At 37.8% G+C, this 26,639-nt stretch overlaps 1 protein-coding gene across 3 annotated transcripts in view; it reads left to right on the forward strand.

Moving 5' to 3' along the window:
* Chd7 (chromodomain helicase DNA binding protein 7) overlaps nt 1-26,639 on the forward strand; it is a 216,775-nt gene that overhangs the window by 110,713 nt on the left and 79,423 nt on the right. For all 3 annotated transcript variants that reach the window (XM_013009365.1, XM_013009366.1, XM_013009367.1), the window contains exons 3-5: nt 1,859-2,289; nt 20,196-20,337; nt 25,556-25,693. In XM_013009365.1, coding sequence (XP_012864819.1) covers nt 1,859-2,289; nt 20,196-20,337; nt 25,556-25,693 — 711 coding nt within the window. The remainder of the gene's footprint in view (nt 1-1,858; nt 2,290-20,195; nt 20,338-25,555; nt 25,694-26,639) is intronic.

Consider the following 26,639-nt stretch of genomic DNA (forward strand, 5'->3'; position numbering starts at 1 on the left):
CAGCCCGGGCATGAAAGTCCATGAGACTCCTATCTCCAATAAACCACCAGAAAACTGGAAGTGGCGCTGTGACTCAAGTGGTAGAGTGCTTGCCTTGAGCTGAAGAGCTGAGAGACAGTGCCCAGGCCCAGAGTTCAAGCCCCACAACCAGCTCCCTCCCAAAAAAAGATGGTGAGAGTCAAAGAGTACTGGATTTAGGTAACTTAGATTCAGATCTCCTGCTGTGACCTGTTACTCCTTTCTAAAAGATATGGATAACTTTTGATTTTTGTTTATTGTTGGGTTTGTTTTGTTTGTTTTTTGGTAGGGACAACATTGGGGTTTGAACTTAAGGTCTCCTGCTCTGGTTTGGCTCTTGCTCACAATTAAGTGCGGTAACACATGAGCCATACTTCTGGTCTGGCCTTTTCCTGGCTAATTAGGGGTAGAGTCTTATGGAATTTTCTTCCTGGACTGGCTTTGAACCAAGTTTCTTCAGGTCTCAGCCTCCTGATTACAGATGTGAGCCACCAGTGCCGTACAGGTTTTCATATTTTTGTTGTGAAATTCAGGTAAATTGGCACAAAACCTCAATACATGGCATTGGGTAAATGTTCCATGAATATGAGTTATATTGGATCCTGAGTTATATGATGTCTATTCGAATGCTTGATTTAATTTTTCTCTTTCCCATGCCAAGACTTAGTTTATGTTCCATTAGTCTTCGTTCTCTGGGTGTGGACCTGAACACTGTTGCCTTCCCAGCTCCTTTTGTACATTGTGCAGTATATTGACTTTGACATCAGACTCAGTACTGTCGTCATTTGTGTATCCTTGGACTTAGTATAAAATGTCATGTCTTCAACTATAAGTAAGAGCATCTTATATAGTTAGTTGGCCTGGGACTGGGACTTAATCGTACTATGTATGTGAAGCCCAGGCCTGCCATACACAGTAAGATTGTTCATCTTGCAGGTATTATGTGCTAGGAGAAGAATATGAAAAAAAATACAGATTTGTTAGATGTCATAATTGGCCATATGGACAATAATCCAACTCCACCCTGGTTTGGGTCATGGGCTGTGAGGTTGCTACATATCCGGGTCACTTATTCTTATTTCAGCTGACAAGATGCTGTCCCATTTGTCAGTGTTTTCTTCTGTTGCAAAGCACTCTCTTGAACTGTTCCTAGTGAATATCAAATATAATGCATAACAAATGAACTATTGAAGTAATTTGTGAAATTTCAAAATGTAAAGGTTAAGAACTTAAGAAAAAGATTACTCATTTCATACCAGTATAAGAAAAGTAATCAATGCAAAATCATTGTTTGATACATGGTTTTAATTTGACATTGTAATGTCATTTAAACCAGACATAAACTTTTACTGTATATAATGTATGTGTTGCACTTAACATTTTATCTTCCTACTTCACACCACCAGAATCCTACAATGTTGTATATAGTTATTCTTTTTAAAAAATGGCTAAGTGGTGTACTGTAATTTACATTCACATAACCACACAGGGAAAAGAACTCTACCTTGATGTATTCTTTGTGTTTGCATTTTCTTATCATCCACCATTTGCCATATAGCCTATTTTAAAAAAAAACAATATCTAGCTCAGTGATAGATTTTTCTTTCATTGCTGATTTTTTTCTGTGTTATTACATTGAAATTTTTAAACATTCTTATTTAGAAGCTTGAACATTTTTTGGATGAGAGAAAATGGTAGATTTTACAACTGTATAGGAGGTAAAATATCTGATTCCTTGAGTATAGAATTAACTTTCAGAAACATCAGCCACCAACTTTCAGTTTCTTTCTTTACTGTAAAGAATGATAAACTGATTTCAATTCCTATTTGTGTCTCTTAGCATTCTCCATCGGAGCCCTTTCTAGAGAAACCAGTGCCGGATATGACTCAGGTTAGTGGACCGAATGCTCAGCTAGTGAAGAGCGATGATTACCTGCCATCAGTAGAACAGCAGCCACAGCAAAAGAAGAAGAAAAAGAAAAACAACCACATTATTGCAGAGGATCCCAGTAAAAGTTTTGGTAAAGATGACTTCCCTGGTGGGGTTGATAACCAAGAACTAAATAGGAACACATTGGATGGGTCTCAAGAAGAAAAAAAGAAAAAGAAAAGGCCGAAGGCAAAAAAAGATCCGAAGGAACCGAAAGAACCTAAGGAGAAAAAAGAGCCCAAGGAACCCAAGACCCCTAAAACCCCTAAGATTCCCAAAGAGCCAAAGGAAAAGAAAGCAAAAACTGCCACGCCAAAACCCAAATCCAGCAAAAAGTCAAGGTAGGCTGTGGGCAGGAACCATCACAAAAAACTGATAGTGAACCTGTGCCTGTAGCAATGATGGTCTATGAAGCCGCAGGGCAGGGTGGGTCGAAGGCATGTTTATGTCCTTCATTATTGTTGAATTTCTCTCTCTGATATTTAGGCTGGAAAGTTTAGGGTTTTTTTATTATGCATTTTAAAATTTAGTATTGTCACTGTGAACTGTTGATTTAGAAACATTACTGGATAAAATTATTTAAAAATCGGTTTTCCTATTTTTGTGAAAGTCTGTTATTTAGCAAATGGAATCAGGTTAGCAGCAGTTATTTGGAAGCATAATCCCATAGCCTCATCTTCAGTGGCTGTGCAGAAGTGGAAAGGAAAGATTGTAGAAGAAGAAAGCAAGATACTTGAACCCTATTTCTCAGATTTTGAAACAAGAGAATTAATTCTCTCTACTTGGCAAGCTAAGCTTTCCAGGGGCAGGTTGAAGTCCTGTTGGGTAGCACGAGAGAAATCAAATAGCAGTCATCCATTAGATATGCTCTCAAAACAGTATGAATTCTAGGTTCTAGAATAGAGTCTACTTCACTGGATAGTCCCCAACCAACTTTCTGACCCCCCAGAAGGCATATTTATTCAGTAAGAAAATCTGAGAGGAGAAGACATTGAAGACTAATTCTTTTCATTTGTACTGAACATTTCTAACAACTGTTCTGAACCTGTTCCAAACATCTGAATCTATTTTTCAGAATATGGCTCATGTTAGAAAATATAGTTTCCAGATGGAAGTACGGTCAGACTTTGTTAATCTAAGCCTCTTTACAAACTCTATTAGGAAACATGCCCCACCCTCCGCCACCACATGCATGTGTGAACACATGCACACACATTCATGTACACATAGGCTCCATTCTATAGTAACCTTGAACACTTTGAGACTGCTGTCCTGTAAAACGTTGACTTGTAGGCTGCAATGTGCACACACACACAGGCACACAAATACAGTAGAGAAGATTATGTCTCTGATGGGAAAGATACTACCACAAAATGAAAGGATGTGTTGCTTTCTAGCAGTTTCCTGGCTAGAAATATCTAAATAACTCCATACATTGTTCTATGATATGTCAACAGGGCAGCCATTTTCCTGTGAATATCATTTTTTTAAATGATTTTTTATTGAGGTTAAGTGGTTACATAAATTTCACAGTATTGTGAGATTGTGATACTTAAAGTCACAAGCACATTTTAACCTTTCCTGTGAATATCTTGTCTGGTGCCCAAACAACTGAATTATTTTCAGTAATTTAAACTTCCTGATAACTTTATATTTACTTTTTGCATCTTTTATGCTTTATTGTCTGATGTCCATTTTTTCTCCTTATGAGCATTTTATTATATAAAGCCAACTTCTTTATGAGGAAATGTTTTATTAGGTGCTTATTATTTGCAGGTACTATTTTAAATGTTAGGAATATATTGCTAAATAATGAAGACAGAATTTCAGTCTGATTTTATGATTATGAGGTGGTTTGAAAAATTGTGATTACCAAAATCTGAGTATTATGCTTTTGGCAGGAAGAAGTGTGTGCTTATTTCTTCCAAGGAAAAAGAAATTAAAGTGAGGTTTGAAAAATAATGTTTGTTTTTCTCTTAAAAGTATTCTGGAATTCAGAACATATATCATTAATATTCATTTTAGTGTTAAGATGTTTCTGGCTTCAGTTTTCATTGTGATCTTTTGAATTTTTCACCTAATGAAATTGATGAAAAACACTCTTTGTGAGATACTGTCATAAATTTCCAAGTATATTTACTCTTTCAAACTCTGTATATCAGACTGGCCCTGTTTTAAAACTTACATGAGCATCCTTACCTCCTGTTGAGAACTGTGAGTTAACTATTAGAATGCTGTATACATTGCAGCACAGTCTCACACTTCTGATAGGAAGAAGGGGAGGATATATTTTCTTCCAGGAAGAGAGCCTAGTTAAGTTCTTCCCTTCCCTCTGTTACTTTGACTAGTAGTCCCAGTCAGTGTTTTGTAGACAACAGTCTTTATCACATGGAGCCTGAAAATATTTGATTGAAATACTTCCAATAAATTTGAAGATGAACAAGTGAAAGGGAGCTGATATTATATGTCTTAGAAACTTAGAAAGCCATGTTGGGTTTTGTGGGAGGCACTGAGGCTATGGGTTCCACCTCTGTTGGCCCTGCTAACCTCAGTGACTGTGTTGTGAAAGGTCTTTCCTGTTGGTAGTGCTCTTTTAAGGTTGGTTGTTCAAACATATGACAATTAAATTTACATGTTAAGTTAATTAACAACCAAACCATTATTTTATCGAAACACTTTGTTCTGTTTCTATTGATTGGATGAGTTCAGTTGTAGTCTCCTTGTTCTGCTACATCTACAAGGAAATAGCATTGCTGAATGAAGAATAACCAGAACGCATACTACTACATGTAAATTCTGAACGGCATAGCAGAATAATTATGTAAATTGAATATGCAGTGATGAAGGTAATAGGGGGTTTGGGTTATGCTAGTGCTGGGGTTGAATTGCCTTAGCAGTTTGCTTTTAAGCACTAGAATACAACAGTGGCAATTTTGTTTTGCAAAATGTTATGTGATACCAGTTATTTCCATCCTTGAATAAGTTAACTTGATGAATTTGTTTATACAGAAAATAATTTTCCTACAGAGGGCTGAAACAGAGGGAATAAACAGAAGAGAAATAAAAATTTAGCCCTTGTAATGCTTGCATCTTTCCTCTGCAGCCCTGTATGCCACATCAGTGTTGCGGTTCTACAAACAGCACACTGTCCTTTGCTGTCCTTTGAGTAGGCGGTGAAGAAGTGACCTGCTGGTGGTCTCGCTCTCTGCATTGTGTCACTGGCAGGGAGGGAGCTGGGTCAGCTGGTCTGCACCATTCACATACCTTAGGTAATAAGGGAGAGAGAATGGCTGTTGTCAGGGGGCTGGCTTTCTTCCCATGCTTTGACCCCTGGTTTCTTTTTCTCCCTGCAGCCCACCTGGTTCTGTAAAGTGGCAAAAGCTTAAAAATTTGACCATTCTCAGAACAGGAATTTTTTTCCCCTAACCACCAGAAAATAGTTTCATTTGTCTTTCCTATGCAAGAGAACTTAAAAGAATTTGCCCAGGATATGGTATATAGAACAGTAGTGGGACATAAAAAATTATTAACATCTCAGAAAAGAGCATTTAAAATCCAGTAAAATGAAGAAAACAGGCCTAATTCCTCTTTTGTAATAAAACTGTTATTATCCTTTTCTCCTCTCTTTTTTCTTTTTGTCAGTCATGGGGCTTGAACTCTGGGCTTGGACACTGTCCTTATGCTCTTCAGCTTAAGGGAAGTGCTCTACTGCTTGAGCCACAGCACCACATCTGGTTTTCTGGAGATAAGAGTCTCACGGACTTTCCTGTCTGGGCTGGCTTTGAACCGTGATCCTCAGATCTCAGTCTCCTGAGTAGCTAGGATTACAGGCCTCAGCCAACAGTGCCTGCAGAGAGGATGTCTCTTTGCATATGCAAGGATCCTTGCAACTGAAATATGAGGATTTGCATTCTTGTTTTTGGCATTTCTGTTGTACATGCATGCACCCTGTGGAATGAGAGAATTTGGAAGAAGTGCTTCCACCAAATGCCTCTTGAAGGATTTAATGGTCCATTTAGCTATTCCTTGAATGCACAGAGAGAGGTGTATTTGGCCAAAGACTATGAATTGACTACTGAAGTTAAATGAAGCAATATGATTTGCTGCAGATGCAGTTTCTAGGAATACATTTTGTTCCTTATTCTGTTCTCTATCCCTAGTGTTTAATTTAGTACAAAGCAAAAAAAAAATTTCAGTTGTGTGAAGATATCATTTTTATTGTCAATTGGGGAATGGATACACTACTCTTATTTTGTGGCAAAAACCTGAGAGGCGTGCTTCACTGTGATTGCCATTAACAGTAATAGTTTATGTAGAAGTTTTTTTTTTTCTAAGGAACTTATTTTCAGATACTATTTTCTCATTTTGTTTTTACAATGAAGGGTTATTTACTTAAGAAATATGGGCTGGGAAGGTGGCTCAGTGGTAGAGTGCTTGCCTTGCATGCATGAGGCCCTGGGTTCAATTCCTCAGCATCACATAAGCAGAAGAAGCTGGAAGTGGTGCTGTGGCTCAAGTGGTAGGGTGCTAGCCTTGAGCTGAAGAGCTGAGGGACAGTGCCCAGGCCTAGAGTTCAGGCACCATGACTGGCAAAAAAAAAAAAGAAAAAAGAAAGAAATATTTATATTTAGTGCGAAAGCCTAACAGTGATACATTTTGATAAATTAATACATATTTTATAGTATGCTCTAGTATATGCAAAATTTCTTGATAGAAATTAGAGGTAAACACAAAAACCATTAAGCCAGGCTTGGTAATAAGTACCTCCTCAATCTCCTCCCCCCCCCCCCCACAGAAAATCGGAAGAGGCGTCGTGGCTCACTAGCCTGGAGCTGAAGAGCCGGCGTTGGAGCCCCATGACTGACCAAAAAAAAAAAAAAAAAGCTGGATGCTGGTGGCTCATTGTAATCCTAGCTACTCAGGAGGCTGAGTGAGATCTGAGGATCATGGTTTGAAGACCAGGTAGGAAAAATCTGTGAGACTCTTATCTCCAGTTAACCATCAGAAAACCAGAAGAGGAGCAGTGGCTCAATGTGGTAGAGAGCTAGCCTTGAACAAAAAGCTCAGAGTGCTCAGGCCCCAAGCTCAAGCCCTAGTACCGACAGAAACAAAACAACAACCCTAGATATTCAGGTATTTTCCTACCAGCAACATACTTAGTACATTAACCCATAGTTTTCCTTTTTTCTCTCTCTCTTCTTACTCTTCTATTATTTGTGTTATTTGTTCTTTGTTATTTGTGCTATCGGACAATTGGAGGGATAAATATTGACTGTTTTGGCAACGATGCCTGTAGAAGAGGAGATATATTTTAAAATGTGTAGTTACAAAGTGGACTTTTAAGTGCTTTCAGTATTGAGTAGAAAAAGGAAGTGAAAGTGCCCATGAGTGTCATGTGTCTGAGCCTGTGAACCTAGCCTCTCTGGTTCATTAAATTGAAGCTTCAGGTTAGGGATGGGCCAGGTGCCCACATCCTGCTTGTCTCAAAGCTTGATTTTCCTATAACCAAGAAAGGAAAGGATGATTTAACTTCCCAGTCCTTTTCTTTAGAACAACTCATTTAGGGCCTTTTGTTGTCCTTGAGAGGTCCCTTTATGCCCTTCTTTTCCAACTAATTTTAAATCAAGAGAACAAGCAAGGTGGGAGAGTCAACAGCTACTTTGAGTACAGGCTCTGTTATCTTTGGCAGCATGTAGTTTAGTTCATATCCCTGAGGAAGAGAATGCCTAGCACCACTGACCTTTGGAAGCAAGTTCTGCTCACTCATGTAGTCTGCTTAACTCTGGAAGGGACCACACTGGGCTTGCTAGGAATATACTTCTGTCCATCCTTAAACTACAGCGGGCTTCAAAGCAGTGGTCTTCTGCCACTTTGTCTATGTCGGCAGGGTGTGATTGAGAACTCGCTTTCAGCTCGCACTGTACCCACAAAATGAAACTTGGGAAAGGTGGAGGCCATGAGTAGTCATGGAATGTTAGAGGGAAATTTTCCTGAAGACACATCCTTTTGAAACCTCTCCTAAGTGGAATTTTAAGGTATAGCCTATTTTGCCAGATTACATGTGATTGTGATGTAGAGAAATAAAGCTCAGAAGAAATAATAAGCTGATTTAAGGTTAAAAGTATTATGTGAGAATGTTTTGGAAAAAATATAAAATTGTGTACACATGCAAAGTTTATTTGCTGATAACATAAAGAACTTTTTGCTAGTTGTGGCCTGCTTAAACAAAGTGTCCCTTAAACCATGTGATATTTGTGCCAAGCCATTGAACCAAGCAGGAGTCATCTCTTACTTCAGCCACCTTTATACGTCTGTGGTTTAGCTTTAAAACACTAAGCAGAGAAATAGTGTGAATTAAGGAAATCAGACTGTTCTTTACTAGAAGGACAGCATCCTTAAACTTTCATTATAATGCTAATTTTGTGTGTGGTCATTCACAGTGTCATTCACAGAAGTTTGACTTTTCTTGCTTTGATGGTACTCTCTTCTTTGTAGTTTGACTACTTGGTCTGCCTATTTCTCTTCCTATCTACAGCACCCCATTGACGTGTGGGTGGTAGCATTTCTCCGTGATATTAACTACAATGGCAGGTCGATGCAAGAAAATAATTATAATTTTGAATCCACCATAGTGGGGTTGTGACTGCTGAAGTTACCTCTTCTCTTCTTCAAGTTTTAAGAATGCTTTCCATAAATAAAACTTAGTGAGTGCCTTACAGTTTGACACTTGGAACAGTATTCTGTAGTAAGTAGTAGTTGAAAGGCAAGCAGCAGTTGAAAGGCATTGTGTGTGTATGTGCACACACGTGTGCATACATGCATGCCTGCAAGTGTATCTTGGTACTGGGCTTGAATTCAAGGCCTCATACTCTTGCTTGGCTGTTTTGCTCACTACCATTTGACCCATACCTCCATGTCTGGCTTTTGGCTAGTTAATTGGAGATGAATCTCATGGACTTTACTGGGGTGGCATTGAACTGCCATGGTCAGATCCCAGCCTCCTGAGTAGCTAGGATTACAGAGTAAGATACCTAAAAGGCACCAATTTTGTGTCCGTTCAAACTTGTTTGTGCTTTTGACAAACATACATACATACACACACATATTTTGACATTCTTGCTCATGGCTGGCACTCTACCACTTGACCCATACCTCTAGTCTGTCATTTTGCTGGTCAGTTGGAGATGGAATCTCACACACTTTTCTGGCTTGAAACTATAGTCCTCGAGATTTCAGCCTAAGTCGTTAGATTATGGATGTGGCCACTGCTTCCTATGATATTACATTATAGTTCCAGAGAGGGTCAAGTAAGCAGAGTGGTAAATGTCTATGTTGAGCCTCAGTGATCAGATAACATTAGCTAACTGGACTGATTTAATTTCCGAGTTCCTCTGGAAGATCTTAATTCAATCCATAAAACTTATCTTTTCTTTAGACTATATTGATGTTAAAAATCAAGTTGCTTCTTTCTGGAGAACTTTGTATTGCACTTTAAAATTTTAATTTTATTATAATTATTATTACTTTTTGCCAGTCCTGGGGCTTGAACTCAGGGCCTGGTCACTGTCCCTGAGCTTCTTTTGCTAAAGGCTAGCACTCTACCACTTGAGCTACAGCACTACTTCTGGCTTTTTGTGTTTATGTGTTTATATCCAGGGGTTCATGCATGCTAGGCAAGCAGTGTACCACTAAGCCACATTGCCAGCCCACTTTTAAAATTTTAATGTAATTTAATTGTAAAGGTGATATACAGAGGGGTTACAGTTGCATAAGTAAGGTAATGAGTACATTTCTTGTTGAAATGTTAACTCCTCCCTCATTTTCTCCCACTTTCCTCCCGATTACCCTACCCCCAAGTTGTAAACTTCATTTCCAACATTGTGTCTTGTGAGTATTACTGTTGCATTGGTTCACCCTTTGTCCTTCAACTCATCATTTTGTTATTTCCCTTCCCTTCTCCAATCAGATATACAAGACACAGGGTACCAAAATCAAAAACAGTGACAACAGGGGATAAACCAAAAGAAACCGAAACAGAATGAAAAAGGAAATTACTTCACATAATCCATAAAAACAAAAAACAGAAAATAAAAAACCCTGATTCCCATTTCTTGGATTTAATTTCTATTAGCATCATTTTATATGGCTGTATGTACATAGCTATTGAGCTATTTTTATCCTCTGCTAAGACTATTCTAGATATATACTATTACAAATGAGAGAAACGATGGAGCCTATGTTTCTTTGGATCTGGCTTACTTAACTTAATATGATTTTTTTTCCAAGTCTTTCCATCTCCTTCTGAAGGAAGTGATGTCATTCTTTCTGATGGCAGCATAGAATTGTGTATATATACCACATTTTCTTGATCCATTCATCTACTGAAAGGCATCTGGTTTGGTTCCATATCTTAGATATGGTAAATAATGCTGCAGTGAACATGGTTGTGCTGGTAGCTTTAGTGTGGCCTTGTTTGTGCTCATTTGGATAAATGCCTAGAAGTGTGCTTGCTGGGTCATGGGGGAGCACTATGATAAGTCTTCTGAGGAACCTCTATACTGCTTTCCAGAGTGGTTGAGCAATTTATATTCCCACCAACAGTGTAGTAGTGTTACCTTTTGACTACATCCCTGCCAGCAGCTCTTATTATTTGTTTTCTTGATAATGGCCATTCTCACTGGGGTGGGGTGGAATCTCAACGTAGTTTTGATTTGCATTTCTTTTATGGCCAGAGATGTTGGATGTTTCTTCATGTGTCTATTAGCCATTCTTATTTCCTCTCTAGAGAACTCTCTTTTTAATTCTTTAGCCTATTTGTTAATGGGGTGGTTGTTTCTTTGAGGATTTGTTGTTGGGGGCTTTAATTTTTTAGGCTCTGGGTATATTTTAGATATGAGGCCTTTATCTGTTGTATAGCTAGTAAAGATCTTCTCCCAATCTGTGGGCTTTCTATTTATCTTGCTAGCTATGTCCTTTGCCATGCAGTGTGATCCCATTTATTCAGCCTTTCCTTGATTTGTTGTGTTTTTGGATTTTTATTTAGGAAGTTTCAACCTGTACCAAGCAGCCCTGGTGTATCCCCTATCCCTTCCTGTAATATTTTCAGAGTATTTGCTCTTACCTCAAGGTCTTTGATCCATTTGGAGTTGATTTTGGTGCAGGGTAATATATAAGGATCTAATTTCAGTTTTCTACATATGTATAGTCAATACTGCCAGCACCATTTATCAAAGAGGCTGTCTTTCTTCCATCTGATGATTTTGGCTCTCTTATCAAAGATTAGGTTGGATCATTTCTAAGTCTTCAATTCTGTTCCTTTGCTCTCAGGCCTGTTTATGTGCCTGTATTGCACTAAACAAACAAACTAACAAAAAGTCCTTAAAAAATGTGAAACCCTGAAGGGTTCTGATATTATTGGAAAATATAAAATACTCAGTGCTGGTACAGATTAGGAAAAATATTCACCAGGAAAGGTTTCAGAGACCTGATAGATACCACAAAAGGTCAAACCAAAACTAGAGTCCTTTTTCAGGCAGACACGTTCCCGCTCTAGCTCCAGTCCCATGAGTGCCACTTGGTGCACCTTTGTTTGTAACCTTCAATGGCACAAAGTGTTGAATTTGAAATGAACATTGTCAATGAAAGCAAGTTAGGCTTCTTACTCTTTCTTGATTTTTCTTTTGTATTCTTTTCCTAAAAGTTTAATACAGCTAGTGTACTAAATTAGAACTTTATTTTTAAATTTTAAAAGTGAGAGTTTAAGTAAGTTGTCTTAATATTTTGTTTCATTAGTGATTTTCATAGAACTTGAGTAATAGTTTGTCATTGAAATCATACATTTGTTCTTAATAAAATATAATTCACTTTCTTTCACAAGGTATCTCTCAAACAGAAAAGTAGAGTGAAATTTTTTTTGTTATTATAAAGGTGATGTATAAAGAGATTATGGTTACATAGGTCAGGTAATGTGTACATTTCTTTTTGAACAGTGTCACCTATTCCTTGCTTTCTCCTAGTTTTCCCTCCTGACTCCACTCTCCCACAAGTTGTATAGTTCATTTTCAACATACTGGCTACTGAGTATTACTTCTGAATTCGTTCACCCTTTGTCTCATTATTTCTGTGCTTTCCCTTACCCTCCCCCAAACAAATAAAATTACATACATGACATAAGGTACAGAAATAAAAAACAGCAGCAAAGGAAAAAACAAACAAAAACGTAAAATCAAAATAACAAAAAACTTCTTGTTTCCATTTTTTAGAATTCATTTCAATAAACACCATTTTATATGATCATATGCACATACTTATTGAGCCTTTGTGATCCTCTCCTGAGAATATCCTCCTTTCGTCTTAATGTGTGAATATTTAGAGTTCTGTATAATTTATCATGTCTAAGTGTAATTTTTTTTTTGTCTTTTACCATCCAGTGTGTTTACTTGTAGATTTATAGGCACATTCTAGTTACCACAAATGAGGGAAAACATGAAACCTGTGTTTCTTTGGGCTTGGCTTACCTTGTTAATATAATTTTTTCCAAGTCCTTCCATTGCCTTATGAAGGGTGCTATATCATTTTTCCTGATGGAAGTATAGAATTATGTTGTGTATATATACTACATTTTCTTGATCCATTTGTCTACTGAGGGGCATCTGGGTTGATTCCATATCTTTGTATATTAAACAATACTGCAGTGAATATGGTTGTTCTGGTAGTTTTAGTGTGGTCTTGTTAGTGGTCTATTGAATAAATGCTCAGGGGTGGAATTGCTGGGTCATAGGGAAGCTCTAGGTTTAATCTTTTGAGGAACCACCATACTGCTTTCTGGAGAGAGAGAGAGTGAGAGAGAGAGAGAGTGTGTGTGTGTGTGAGTGTGTCCTAGGGCTTGAACTCATGGCCTGAGTACCCTTAGCTTATTTTGCTCAAAGCTAGTGCTCTACCACTAGAACCACAGCTCCACTTCTGGCTTTTTTGGTGTTTAGATGGAGATAAGAGTCTCATACACATTTCTGCTTGGTCTGGCTTTGAACATCAGTCCTCAGATCTCAGCCTCCTAAGGAGCTAGCATTACAGACATGAGACAGAAGCACTCTATCATTTCTGGCTCATTGGTGGTTAATTGGAGATAAGAGTCTCAGACTTTCCTGCCCAGGCTGGCTTTGAATCAGGATCCTGTGTTCTCAACCCTGAGTAGCTAGGATTAGAGTTTAGGAGTTAGAGTGATGACATCTGCTTGAAGCAAAGTCTGTGGGCATTAGGCTGGACAACTAAGAACAGAGATGGATATAAGCATTGTGCTTACTTGCTTAGGGGCAGGTGTTGGACAGTGAGCTGGGCATTCCTGGGCTTTAGGTTGAGGAGTACAGTTGTCTTGGTGTGAAGATGTTTATCTTTGGGCTTATTATCTTTCACTCGGTATTCATTTTGCTACTTTCCTCAATTTGTTCTATTGCCTGTAATTATAACATTTTAGTTTAGTCATAAGATTTTATTTAAAATTTTTATTATATTATGCTTGGTTAATTTTACTTTGTGTTTTTTATTTTTTTTTAATTATTGTAAGGGTGATAAACAGGGCAGTTACAGTTAATGTAAGTAAGGTAATGAGTTCATTTCTTTTTCAACACTGTTACCCCCTCCCTCATTATCTCTTGCTTACCTCTCCTCACTTTTCACCCCTCCCCAAGTTGTAAAGATCATACGCAACATAGTGTCTTGTCTTCTAAACTTTTTTGTGCTTATTCTATTTTGGTTTGCTATTTTTATTTTTTACTTTTCATTGTATAAAAAGCTTACTGAGCTGGACATGAGTGGCTCATGAGTGTAATCCTAGCTACGCAGGAGCCTAAGATCTGAGGTAGAGCTAGTGCTCTACCACTTTTGAGCAGAAGAGCTCAGGGACAGCACCCAGGCCCCTGAGTTCAAACCCCAGGTCTTACCAAAAAAGTAAAAAGCTCACTGGTCAGGTGTAATGGTACATGCCTGAATCTTAGCATGCAAGAAGATTGAGAGTTTAAGACTGGCCTAGGCTAAATAGTGTGTTCTACCTCAGGCTGGGCTGTGAGATCCTGTCTAGAGAAAAGAAGGGTGGGACTAGTCTTGCCTAATAGGTAGGTCTTAGAGGGAATCTGTATTGTAGTTAAGAGCAGTTCAATGGCATTGAACCGATGACCTTAACAGCTGTTTGTGCATTTTGTTATCATAACTCAGAGTTGCAGTAGTTACAGGTATTCTGTGTAACACCCTACATGGCATCCTATGCCACAAATGTCTCTCTTTCTTTGTAGCTATTAGGTTCACTTCTTTATTCCAAAGCCTTAATATTTGAAGTAAAAAAATATGCCTCAATAATTTTTGCCCTTCTCCTAAAAGATGAGAGCATAAAATTGTAGAGAAGCTTGCATTTCTGAAAATGAACCAGATTAATCTTCCTTACCTAAGCCTTTGGGTTGACTTTCTCCAATGTGATTTAAAAAAAAAGGATCTTCATTAACATATTCCATCTAAAGTGGTGACTAGATTGGAAACTCCCTCTCGTTGTCCAGCCATTATTGACTGACCATAGTCTTTTCATTAAATTTGGTTTCATAATATGATTCCTTTCAAATTTTCTATCTTAGGACGAAGGTCCTTAGAGGCTAACACTGATCAGTGTTTAACTACATTCTGTTTTGTAGCAAATAAAGTCAGCTCTGTGGTTTTATAATAAGTTCTGGCCCTTTGGATAAAGCTTTATTTAGAAAGCCTGTATGTGACAGAAAGAACTAGTCATCTATATTGTGTTTTAGTGTGGATGAAACTATCCATTCCTGTCTTCAGTGAAGAGCACCCAGCCCATCTGTATGGCCTCTCACCATCTTAGGCTGAATAGGAATTCTTCTATAATGGTAGAGTCCTTATAATGCCCCTCCTTGTGGTAAGTATAACTCTTTGAACCCAGAATTTGTGTTCTCCTAATGGGTTGCTGTTAAGAATGCTCTTCACGATGATGATGTATGTTGTGATGACATTGGGGCACTCAGAGAATGTGGTGCTTGGTCTCTGAGCTATGGACTCTGAGCTCTTCACATTACCCACCAGTGTCACTTCACCCTCCCAATGAAATGTGAAACCTAAGACTGGAGAACAATGACCCTCCAAACTTTGTAGCAGCATCCCTAGGAATATTCCTTTCTACCATGAGAAGTAGGTGGCTCTGCATCTCAGCCTCTAGCTGCATGAGTAGGGGGTTCTGTATTTTGATCATATCACTATTGATGGGAGATAAGAATTAGGAAAAGAGGGACATTTATACATTAGGAGATGAAATATGTACATGGTAATCCTTTCTATTGGTTTTGAAAACCTGCTTACGTTTTTGTTTCCCTCTAGTCTGTGAATATTTTGGCCCCGTTTTATTGTTTCACAGATGGTTCACCATAAAGATAGATGCTGTGTGTGTGTGTGTGTGTGTGTGTGTGTGTGTGTGTGTGTGTTTGTTGTTGTTGTTGTTATTGTTGTTTGATTTTTGAGCTAGGCCTTCACTTCTAGACTCAGGCTGTCCTAGAACTCATTAGGTAGCTTAGGTTCTATGTTGCCTTGAATTCATGACTTTCCTGCCTCAGACTGAACCATCATAGCTAGCTTTTTGTTTTTTAACAAGTTAGTGAGAAAAAGCACTTAGAATAGTGTCCACTATGTAGTAAGAACTATATAGTGTACTTACTGTTGTTTCTTTTAAGTAACTAGATAAGCTAACCTTTATAATTAATTCATCTAAGCCTTAGCTCATCCGAGCAGGCACCAGGAATACAAAGAATACAAAGACTTAGGCTCCAGGTACTCTTTTGAGCCTATCAGGCAGCTGACAAAAGACACATATTCACACTACTTCAATTTTAATACATTTTAAACACGATGAATTTTGTGTATTTTACATGTTCTTTGTATAGAGACATCATGTGGCATGGCATGTAGGAAGAACAGTGAAATCATACCTAGTCCAGACTGTGGTGGTCAGAAAGTACTGCTTAGAATGAGTGATGGGCAAGCTAATGCCCAGATGAGCAGCTTGGAACAAAAGTGGGAATAAGTTTTATATGCCTGGAAAATAAGGAAGTAAAGGGCCTTGTATATTGACAGTCATAAATACTACTGAAGCCCTGTATTAGCAGTACTTAGAATCTCAGACATTATGTATAGGATATTGGATATTTATAAGTACTTATGTATAAGTACTGGATCCACATCTCAGCTGGTCACTATGGATCCTTGTGGAGATGGATTTCGAAGTGATGTTCTGGCTCATTATTCTGAACTAGGTAATATAGGAGGCAGAGCAAGTTGGGAAGAGAAGCTGGGCACTGGTGGCTCATGGCTGTAATCCTAGCTATTCAGGAGGCTGAAATTTAAGGATTGCAGTTCAAAGCCAGTCCAGGCAGCAAAGTCTGAGACTTTTATCTCCAATTAACCACCAGAAACCAGAAGTGGCGCTGTGGCTCAAAGTGGTAGAGCACTAGACTTGAGCTGAAGAGCTGAGGGATAGTGCCCAGGCCCAGAGATCAAGCCCCACAACTGACCAAGAGAGAGAGAGAGGGCGGTGGAGGGGGAGGATAGACATGGTTTCTTTTCTTTTTTTGGGGGGGGGGTCCAGTCGTGGGGCCTGAACTCTGGGCCTGGATGCTGTCCTCAGCTCTTCAGGTCAAGGCTAGTGCTCTACCCCTTGAGCCACAGTGCTACTTCCGGCTTTTTCTTTTTGCTTATGTGGTGCTGAGGAATCGAACCCAGGGCCTCAGGCATGCAGGGCAAGCGCTCTACCACTGAGCCACCTTCCCAGCCCCTAGACATGGTTTCTTATAGGCTATATTTGCCTGCTTTTCTTGTGATTGTACTTTAGGGTTGTCATGTAATAGCCATCTGTGGCTTAGCCCGTAGTAGACATCTTTGTGCTGTTGGAGATCTGAGGTGCAGTAACCGTGCTAAGCCTGTCAGTGGCCTCCTCCTCCTCAATATTATAGTGTTGATTTAAGGGATATTTCTTACTAACAACTGGAAAGAACTTGCTCTTTATATCTTCAAGCTTTTGACATAATATGGAAGAGGAGTTTATGTATTGCTGTGTTTTTTAAAAGACTAGTTTTGAATCCTACAGACTTTAATAATGACTCTAAATATAAGGTCTGTCCTTCTGTCCCACAGCCTGGATGATGGGGAGATGTGGCAGTGACTGTTGCCCTAGTTGGGTGGGAATGACAGCAGCAGTTCTGGGAATAGGGAGGAATATGGTATGGGTCTGTTTTCCTTGGGTTTTTTTTTTTTAAGCTTGTAATTAGCAGTATCATTCATTGATTTTCCCCCCTTCTTTTTATATTGCTTAGATGAAGTAACCATAACCCTCAATGCAAGTGGAGTCTTCTCTGTAACACCCTGTAGTTGATTTGGTCTAGTGGGTCTGAGCCAAGGCCAGAGAATAGGGGTCGCTTGTCTTCCAGGTGTGTGGAATTTAACCATCTATGCCCAGGGCTACCTTGTCTTTCTTCCATGACTTTTTTCCCCAATTATATTGTTTAAACTTTATAACGAATCTTGGTGGAAGATATGATTTACCTTATTTTGTATCTGAAGAAACAGGCACAGGAGATGCAAATTATTTATCCAGGGTCACAGACCTTAAGTGACAGTTGGAATTTGATCCGAAGTCTGATTGACATATGTGCTCATCCACTATTCTATAATACCTTCTTCTATTAAAAGAAAAAACAAACTCAACACTTGACTCTAGCTTCTTGTGGGCAGAATAGTTTAAATATGAATACTTAGTTGACAGTACAAATTAGCTTATTGCAAAATAGTAACAGGCAATTTAATGTCATTAATTCAGGTTTTTTTTCTGGACTGTACAATCTGAGTGGACACTGAAGATCTTGTAGCCTTTTTTGACTCTTAGAGTGTTTGATTTGTATATTGATATGTGGAACTGTTAGCTGTCTTTGAACATTTATAGAACAAGGTCTAATGAGTTTGCAATCTTTCAGTAATCAGATCTGGGGTGCTTCCTTAGCTCAGCTTTTTGTCTAAGCATTTGGAGAGGTCCTGTCTGACTTTCAGCCATCTTGGATATTCCGTACAGTTCATTCTTGGGAAGAGCAGATGGAAAATCATTAGCACTTCTCTCTTCCAGCAAATAGATGTTTCCGTAGACCTGGGCTCTGGTCTGATTCCAGACAGTGAGTCTTTGCTCCTGAAGGACAGTTGCATGCAGGCCTACAACCCCACTAAATTGAACCATGTACTTCTCTCTGGTAGAGAGAGGTCACCGTGGAAAGCACTAGCTGCCAGCTCACTTTACCTGGCAGTGGTTCAACTCTTTGACAGGCCTACCTCTGATTTAAACAAATTTGAGAAATATGTAAAGTTTTGGAAGCAGTTTTGCACTGATTTGATAAAAGAAACCACAAAACACTGCAGCGCAGGTGTTGAGAATGTTTGAAAGCTGATTGAGGGAAGCAGATGGCTTTAGTCAGTGGCATCCAGCCAAAAGAGCAGGTGCTGGTCATGTGACCGCTGGTTACCAGGGTAATCTGATTGCTCTTGGCGTGCAGATGAAAGGAAAGAGGCCCAGTGTTCAGCTGTAGTATTGTATAATTTGTGGCAGTTAGAGCGGAAATAAATGCTGGAAATGGAGCCTCATAGTAGGGGAGACTTCTGTCCATGTGTAGCGTAAACACTAGGACAGTTGGATAAGGAACTGTTGTATGGATTTTTTTTAATTTAAAAAATATTATGCTTTCTGTAGGTCTCTTGGTGACTTAATGTTTTAAAGACATTGCTTTCTTTCTATATAAAAATAAAACGAACTCTTGAAACCTAACTGCTGTTTGCTATAATAATGAATTGTTTTAAGTTACTTCCTGATGTGACTAATAAGTTAAAATGTTAATGAAACAAAATGAAAATGAACTGAACATTTAAAATAATTTAAGATGATCAAAGATTACTGTGTGTTGGAACATTTTTATATTAGCAATACTTTTGATATACTTAATGTGATACATGTTTTACTTAAATAAAAGCATATAGGTAGTGTGCCCTCTTTGTAGTAGCCAAGGTTAGAAAACATGATGTTTAGTTCATTCCATTGGCTATGGTATTTTTCTGGGAATTTACAAACTTCAATAAGTAAATTTAATATTTTAATATGTATTTTACTGTGAGAATTAGAGTTGAGGCTCCCTAGAACTAGAAAAATAATGGTTTCTATTCTTGAAATATTTTCAGAGTCATATAGCAAATGGTAATTGATGTTAAAAAATCTTGGGTAACACAAGTGCACATTCTAACAGAATGTCAAGCCAAGGTTCTAAAGGTGCTGATAAAGTTTTAAAAAATTTTGTTGTTGTTGTTACAGTGCATTTATGCCTTTTGTCTTAATGGATCATTCAAATCCTGTTAATGTTTGTCAGCAACATACTTGGAAAAAATATGCTTTAATTGGTGTGGTTGATTTGCTATTTGTATTTCAGAGACCTAGCTTTATGGGGGGCAGTGGATGGGAGGAAAAGCTAATTGTGGAGCTTGAGATGTAGCCTAGTGGTAGAGTGCTTACCTAGAAAGTACAGGGTGCTAGATTCACTCTCCAGGACTGTTTGGGGATGAGATTGTGACAATACTCCAAAAGAAAATATATCCACTTATTTTTAACTAAAAACAAACATTAAGTAAAATTATATATTTCTGGAATTTTTTTAATTAAATGATTCTAAGCATGATAAAAATGCAATTGGATAAGTACAGAATGGGGCACTTAGCACTACAGGTTTTTGCGTGTGTGTTTTTTAAAAGACTTCACTGGAAGTATGTGAAACTATCCCAAGAGATATAATGTTATGGATCATTTTTTTTCTTGGACATCTTTTTAAAAGGGCTTTGTACAATACCTTTAAAACTTAGAGTAATATTACTTCTTAGTTTGATTTTGCATGGTTTTGTGGGTTGGTAGTGGTTTTAAACAAATGTACTATGTGTGGCATTAGAGGTTTTGCATACCCTTTTATTATAATTTAGGCCAGAAATTTACTAAAGGTCATCCAAATGAGTATGAGCTAGAAACTTAAAATTTTTTGACCATTGAATTATAAGTGGCCAGCACACCTGGACTTATCCATTGTCATAGACAATCTAGGACTATTAATATGGGAAATAGAAATTTGGGGAAATGTAGAAAACCACATTAAGAACTGAACACTAAGTGGTATACCTTGAATTCTAGTAATAAGAAACCTGATTCAGATGCAAGTGCTTTGAAGAAAAAGGTCAACAAGGGAAAAACAGAAGGTTCTGAAAATTCAGACTTGGACAAAACACCCCCACCATCTCCTGCTCCTGAAGAAGATGAAGACCCAGGTGTTCAGGTAATGCCATTATTCTCTTCCTGAGCTTTGGATGTGTAGCATGGTAACGTTAGCCACATATGTAAAGCACACTAGACCTCCTCCAGCTTTGTTATAGAGATACTTGTGAGACTGTCCTTACTTTCACCTGGAACATTATATCCTTCATGATGAGAGCTGGGGAAACCAACCTGGAATTAAGTTCCTAACTAGAGATGGTTTTGCCATCTTTTATTTCATAATTAAGAAAGGAAAAGAACCATTTTTGTTTTTATAAATTTGTATCTCCATGTTTTACATGTTATGGTTTAACACTGTTAATATACTGTATTTGTTCATTTAAAGCTTCATTCACATTTTCCAATTCTTCCGAAATTTGGTTGCTTGGCAACCTTGATTTTTCAGATTATAAAACCAAAATATGGGGCTGGGAAGGTGGCTCAGTGGTAGAGTGTTTGCTTTGCATGCATGAAACCCTTGGTTTGATTCCTCAACCCCACATAAGCAGAAAAAGCCAAAAGTGGCCCTGTGGCTGAAGTGGTAGAAGACTAACCTTGAGCTGAAGAGCTGAGGGACAGCACTCGGGCCCCACAACTGACAAACAAAACAAAACAAAACACCAAAATATAGGAGTTGGTAGTTCATACCTGAAATCCTAACTACTCAGGAGGCTGAGAGCTGAGAATTTGAAGTTCAAAGCCACCTAAAAATCCAGAAGTAGAGCTGGCTGTCAAAGTAGTAGAGCACTAGCCTTGAGCAAAAAAACCTCAGGGTAAGTGCCCAGGTCCTGAGATCAAGCCGCAGGACCAACAAAAATAAACAAGCAAACAAAAAGCCAAAAACAGAACAATACATAACTTGTCTTAGTGTTTTTTGACTTCTGATAGATAAGGAGATGTAGCCATGCAAAGTAAAATGTCTACCAACTGTGCAAAGTTCTCTAGCATTAGATTCTTCTGCATTTTAGAGAATTTTACAGGAATAAGTTGAAGAATTAGCCCTGAAATGAGCTTTATAAATACAGGCTCCTGGTTTGAAAGGCATGCTGTCTTCACTGATTGGACTGAGAAAGATTCTTACATGTGACAGTTAAACATGATTTCCTTGTTAGATTCTCTGGAAAGAGGCCAATCTAGTCCACTGGGGGTGGCTGCGAGTGTAACTTGTGAGGATGACGTCTGAGGGAGTGGTTTCTGAGGCATCCCACTAGAATAGCCAGCCAGCACTATGTATCTTTAGTCTAAAGAGCTGCAGATTTGTTTTGGGGTTTTGTTTTGAGTACAGCTCCTTGACATCTGTAACTTCACACAATGACCTAAGCTCAGGACCTGAGATGGGGAAAAATGGAGAGAGAATGTGAATGATTGCTTGTTTTGCTTTGGTTGTATAGCCAATCTTTTGGTTACACTTTTCTACAGTATGTGTTAATTAAATAATTAATTAAATAATTTCTTTTCATCATATGTCAGTGAAAACAATTCTAGGAAAACAATTAGGTATCTTTTGTAATTATTTAAGGAATGTTTCTCCTAATTTGTATTTGCATAAAGTAAGGCTTATGGCAATAATATTTACACACTGTTAAGAATTCATGGAAGTCTAGTAAATGCTGTTAGTCTTTTACAAGATTAACTGGTTTTAAAAAGTCTATTTGTTAAGTCAGATTCAAATGGAATTTATGAAATATTAGGGTTTTCCCCCTTTATCTTCTGCATGTCAGTTACAGAAAAGTAATAATTTGTTAAACTTTGCTTGCTCTCTGATTGACTAGTGTATAAGTGTTCTGGGCTTAGTAGCTAACATGAACAGCCATACGAAGAGATATGATTTTGAAGTTTGTGATTTCCCGTCATCTTTGGTGCAGGAAGTGATACTGACTGCTTGTTTGTTATGTTTCTTCCTGTAATACATTCATGAAGGGCTTAGAGCAAAAATCTTTCAATTTTGTAATTAGTTTCCAAACACAAAAGCTATATAATTTTAAGTAACGCAAAACTGTTCACAAGGTACTACAACAAGGAACTAGATCATGGAGACACATTTCAATCTTCTCTTCTGTACACCTAGTTTAACTCAAAGTATCTTTTACAAAACAAACCAAGTTTTAAAAAGCTGATTTATTATTTCAGTGTCACCTCACAAATTCTGACTTGTGGTTTAAATGCAATTCTAACATTGAATTTAGATCCACAGAATTCTTTTGAATAATATTCTACCTCATGATTTAAACAGTATATAATGAATAATTTTATATTGGAAGATTTTTTGAAAGGAATTTTGATGCTCAAATGATTTTTAATAATTATATACAAAGGAAAGAAACCATAAAATATTTTTAAAAATTTTGGGCAATTGAATTTAAGCTTTATATTTTTAACATTTGTGATATGACCTTGTACCTACTATCAACCCCATCAGGATTGCACAAATTTATATCACAAAGTTGATTTAAGACAAGAAACACAGATGACAAAAGTCATTCACTAATACATAGGTTTTTTTTTTTTTTTTAAATAAGACCCCATTTTATTGTACTGGAACATTTCTTTAATAATGGAATGGGGTTTAATGTAAAGTGAATTTGTCTTAGACTGTGTCCAGACCCTGTCTCGTTACTTATGCTGGAAGAATACTTTGACATTGTGGCCTCAAGCATGGAAGCCTGATAAAACATCACAGATGGATCATTAGTAGCACGTCCCTCCTACGGTAATGGCATAAAGATGGAAATATAAATTAATCCATTTTAATTTAAATTGATATATTAGATGGAATACAAATATTGGGCTAAATTTCACAAAATTAAAACATTGCTCTTCATAATAGCCCTTTAGGTTTTAAAGAAATTGGCCGTCCAGATGTGAGGGATGGTAAAGTAGGCCTGGAAGCAGGAGTAAGTAGGTCAGCTTTGGAAAGAGAAGGGAAGCTGTGCAAGATAACTGGGCCATTTTTCTTTGGAAAACTGGAGCTGATTAATGATGACTCTAATCCTATTAATTGCAATGCACAATGCTTTGAATGAATTCCCTTAAGTGATCATCACATTATTTGTATGAGGGTAGTACTATCATTAACCCCATTCTATAGAACAGGAAACTGAGGTCCACATTTAAGGAACTCATTTAAGCCCATACAAGAATCAGGAAAAATTCAAACAGGAACATTCAGTCCTAGGCTCACAAGGTAAAACTGACTCCTTTGATATAGGAAAGGGTCCAGATGGTACAACCTCCCACGGGTTTCTGTACCACCTGTCTTGAATGTGGAGAAACCTCTGGCCTGTATCACTACTCCCTCTGGTTGAGACCACTAGGAAATCTGCTAATAAAACATTAATCCCAAATAGTTTTGTGTCAGAAAGGTACCCTATCCCTCCGCTGCCATGAATTTGTAGGACTGGGTGCTTCCAATCTTGAACAATCTTATTTGATATTTATATGGAATTTGTATCTGTTCCTCAGACTGGAGTGTACAAAGGTTAAAAATCCATCAAATATTATCCAAGTGTCAGTGACTCACTCCTGTAATACTAGCTACTCAGGAGGCTGAGATCTGAGAATTGAGGTTCAAAGACAGTCCAGGCAGCAAAGTCTGTGAGTCTCTTATTTCCAGTTAAGCACTAAAAGCTGGAAGTTGAGCTGTGGCTTAAGTGGTAGAGTCCTATCCTTGGGTATAAAAGCTCAGGAACAGTACCAGGCCCTGAGGTCTAGCTCCAGGACTCGTGCCGATAAATGAATAAATACATAAATGCATAAATATGTACCCATCATGTATCACCCATTAGGAGAAACTGGTGGGATTGTGTTAGTACTATCCTGAGATATCCTCTCTCTGCCTCACTGACCAGCTATAAAATTTATTTCATAATTCTTTTTTAAATTTAATTTTATTGTCAAGGTGATATACAACTGGGTTGCATACATACAGTAGGTAGTGAGTACATTTCTTGTCAGACTTTTTATCCCCTCCCTCATAATTCTTAAAAAGATTTGTATAAAATGATACTTTTCTCTGTTCTTTCTTATTTCCTTGTGAATTTTATCTTTCAACACTTAATATCTTCAGAAATTTTCAAAATGTTTAAGACCAAAATAAAATACAAGCCCTGCTCTGCTCTGTTCACTCTTTTCTCCAGAATTAATACCTGTCAGTCATTTGTGTATCTTTTCAATTATTTTTTTCTGTTGCTGAAAGCGTACTCATGTCTTTTTTTTTTTTAAGCAAATGCTTGGTGAAGCATAGAATAGTAGACAAGGCCTGCTTCTTTTTATATTTATGTGTGTATTAACAGACTATACATCTAAATGCCTAAACTTCTTTTTGTCTTAAATAGAATCAAACAATTTAACTTGTCTCTTTTCCTCTCCCTACTTTTTTTCTCCTTCCCTTCTTATCTTCTTCATACCTTCCTTTCCCTTCTTTCTCTTCTTTTTATCGTCTCTGTCTTTTTTTATCTTAAATTTTTACAAATATTCCCCAAATATTATGGGTAGCTTATGAAGTACAATGCTGGGTTAAGGAGTTGGTATGTTTTAAATATTGATATAAATGACCACATTGTCCCACAAAAGGCATTACTGGGTTATATTGGCACATTTTGCCAATAACCCTACAGATACCCAATATTACCAATCTTTTAAATTTTAACCAGCAAAGTAAAAGTTACGATGTTAAAAAATTAAAATATTTTTTATTCATTATGAATTTTGTCAGCCCTTCAAAAAAAATTAGCCCATTTCTTTTAGGACCAAATTAAGTTGCAACAACTTTTCAATGAAATGTCTTTCTGTGAATATCTTCTGAAATATCTTTTAGTGCCTTAGAAAATAATGTACCAATATTTGTGTAGAACCTTATAATTTGCAAATTATTTTCTAATCCACCCACCTTTTTTACTTTTTATGTAAAAAATATGCTGCCACATAGAAGTAGAAGAGTATAATGAACCTCTATAGATTCATTGGCTAGTTCCAGTATTCTGTCATTTCTGATGGATACTCTGGCTCCGTGGCTTGTTGCTGCATACATTTTCCGTGGAAGGGCACATAACTGGGAGTGACAGAGTGATGGTCGTCCCAGGATCCACAACTGTTTTCATTATGTACTTGCCACAATGATCTTTGCACTTGATTTCCAGAATTTTCATGTATTCTTTGAGATTAAAATATATCTTACCATTCTGCATCATGTTTCAGAGCCTCAAAAATTGCTTTTTAAAACCCACTTTGTTTTGTTTTAGAAGAGACGATCCAGCAGGCAGGTGAAGAGAAAGCGGTACACTGAAGACTTGGAGTTCAAGATTTCTGATGAGGAGGCAGATGATGCAGATGCTGCTGGAAGAGACTCACCCTCTAATACCTCACAGTCTGAGCAGCAGGTCAGCAGCTTGATCCATAGTAATTCACAGGGACTTTTTTTTTTTTTTAATAATTTTTGTGCCATTCCTGGGCTTGAACTCAGGGCCTGGGTGCTGTCCTTGAGCTTTTTTGCTCAAAGCTAACACTGTACCACAGAAGTAGAGTATAAGTAGCCACAGCTCTACTTCTGCCTTTTTTGGTAGTTAAGAGTCTCACAGGCTTTCTGGCCTGGGCTGGCTTCAAACTGTGATACTTAGATTTCAGTCTCTTGAGTAGCTAGAATTACAGGTGTGAGCTACCCTGTGCCCAGTTCTCACAGACATTTTTAAAAGATAGTCTGGCAAGCCTGAGATACCATCTTACCCCAGTCAGAATGTCCCACATCCACAAATCAGCCAACGACAAATGCTGGAGGGGATGTGGAGAAAGAGGAACCCTATTACACTGCTGGTGGGAATGTACACTTATACAACCACTTTGTAAAGCAGTCTGGAGGGTCCTTAGAAAGCTAAAGATTGACCTCCCTTACGACCCAGTCATACCACTTCTAGACATCTACCTTGAACAACAGGAACCAATATACAAGGACACGTGCACCTCCATGTTTATTGCAGCACTGTTCGCAATAGCTAGGATATGGAAACAACCTAGATGCCCCACCACAGATGAATGGATCCAAAAATTGTGGTATCTATACACAATGGAATATTATGCAGCCATTAGAAATGACAAAATAATGGCATTTGCAGGGAAATGGATGGAGCTAGAAAGAATCATGTTGAGCAAAGTAAGCCAAGAACGAAGAGACAAATGGTACATGGTCTCCCTGATAAGTGGATGCTAAATCCAAAATGTTAGGTGATATGACAAAACTAACAGGACTTAAGAAACAAAGAACTCCCACTCATCTGGTTGAACCACTACTAAATATCCCCATGCTGCTGATCACATATATGGTATATAACA

Source organism: Dipodomys ordii, unplaced genomic scaffold (genome assembly GCF_000151885.1).
Source record: "Dipodomys ordii isolate 6190 unplaced genomic scaffold, Dord_2.0 Scaffold9, whole genome shotgun sequence".
NCBI classification, from domain to species: Eukaryota; Metazoa; Chordata; class Mammalia; order Rodentia; family Heteromyidae; genus Dipodomys; species Dipodomys ordii.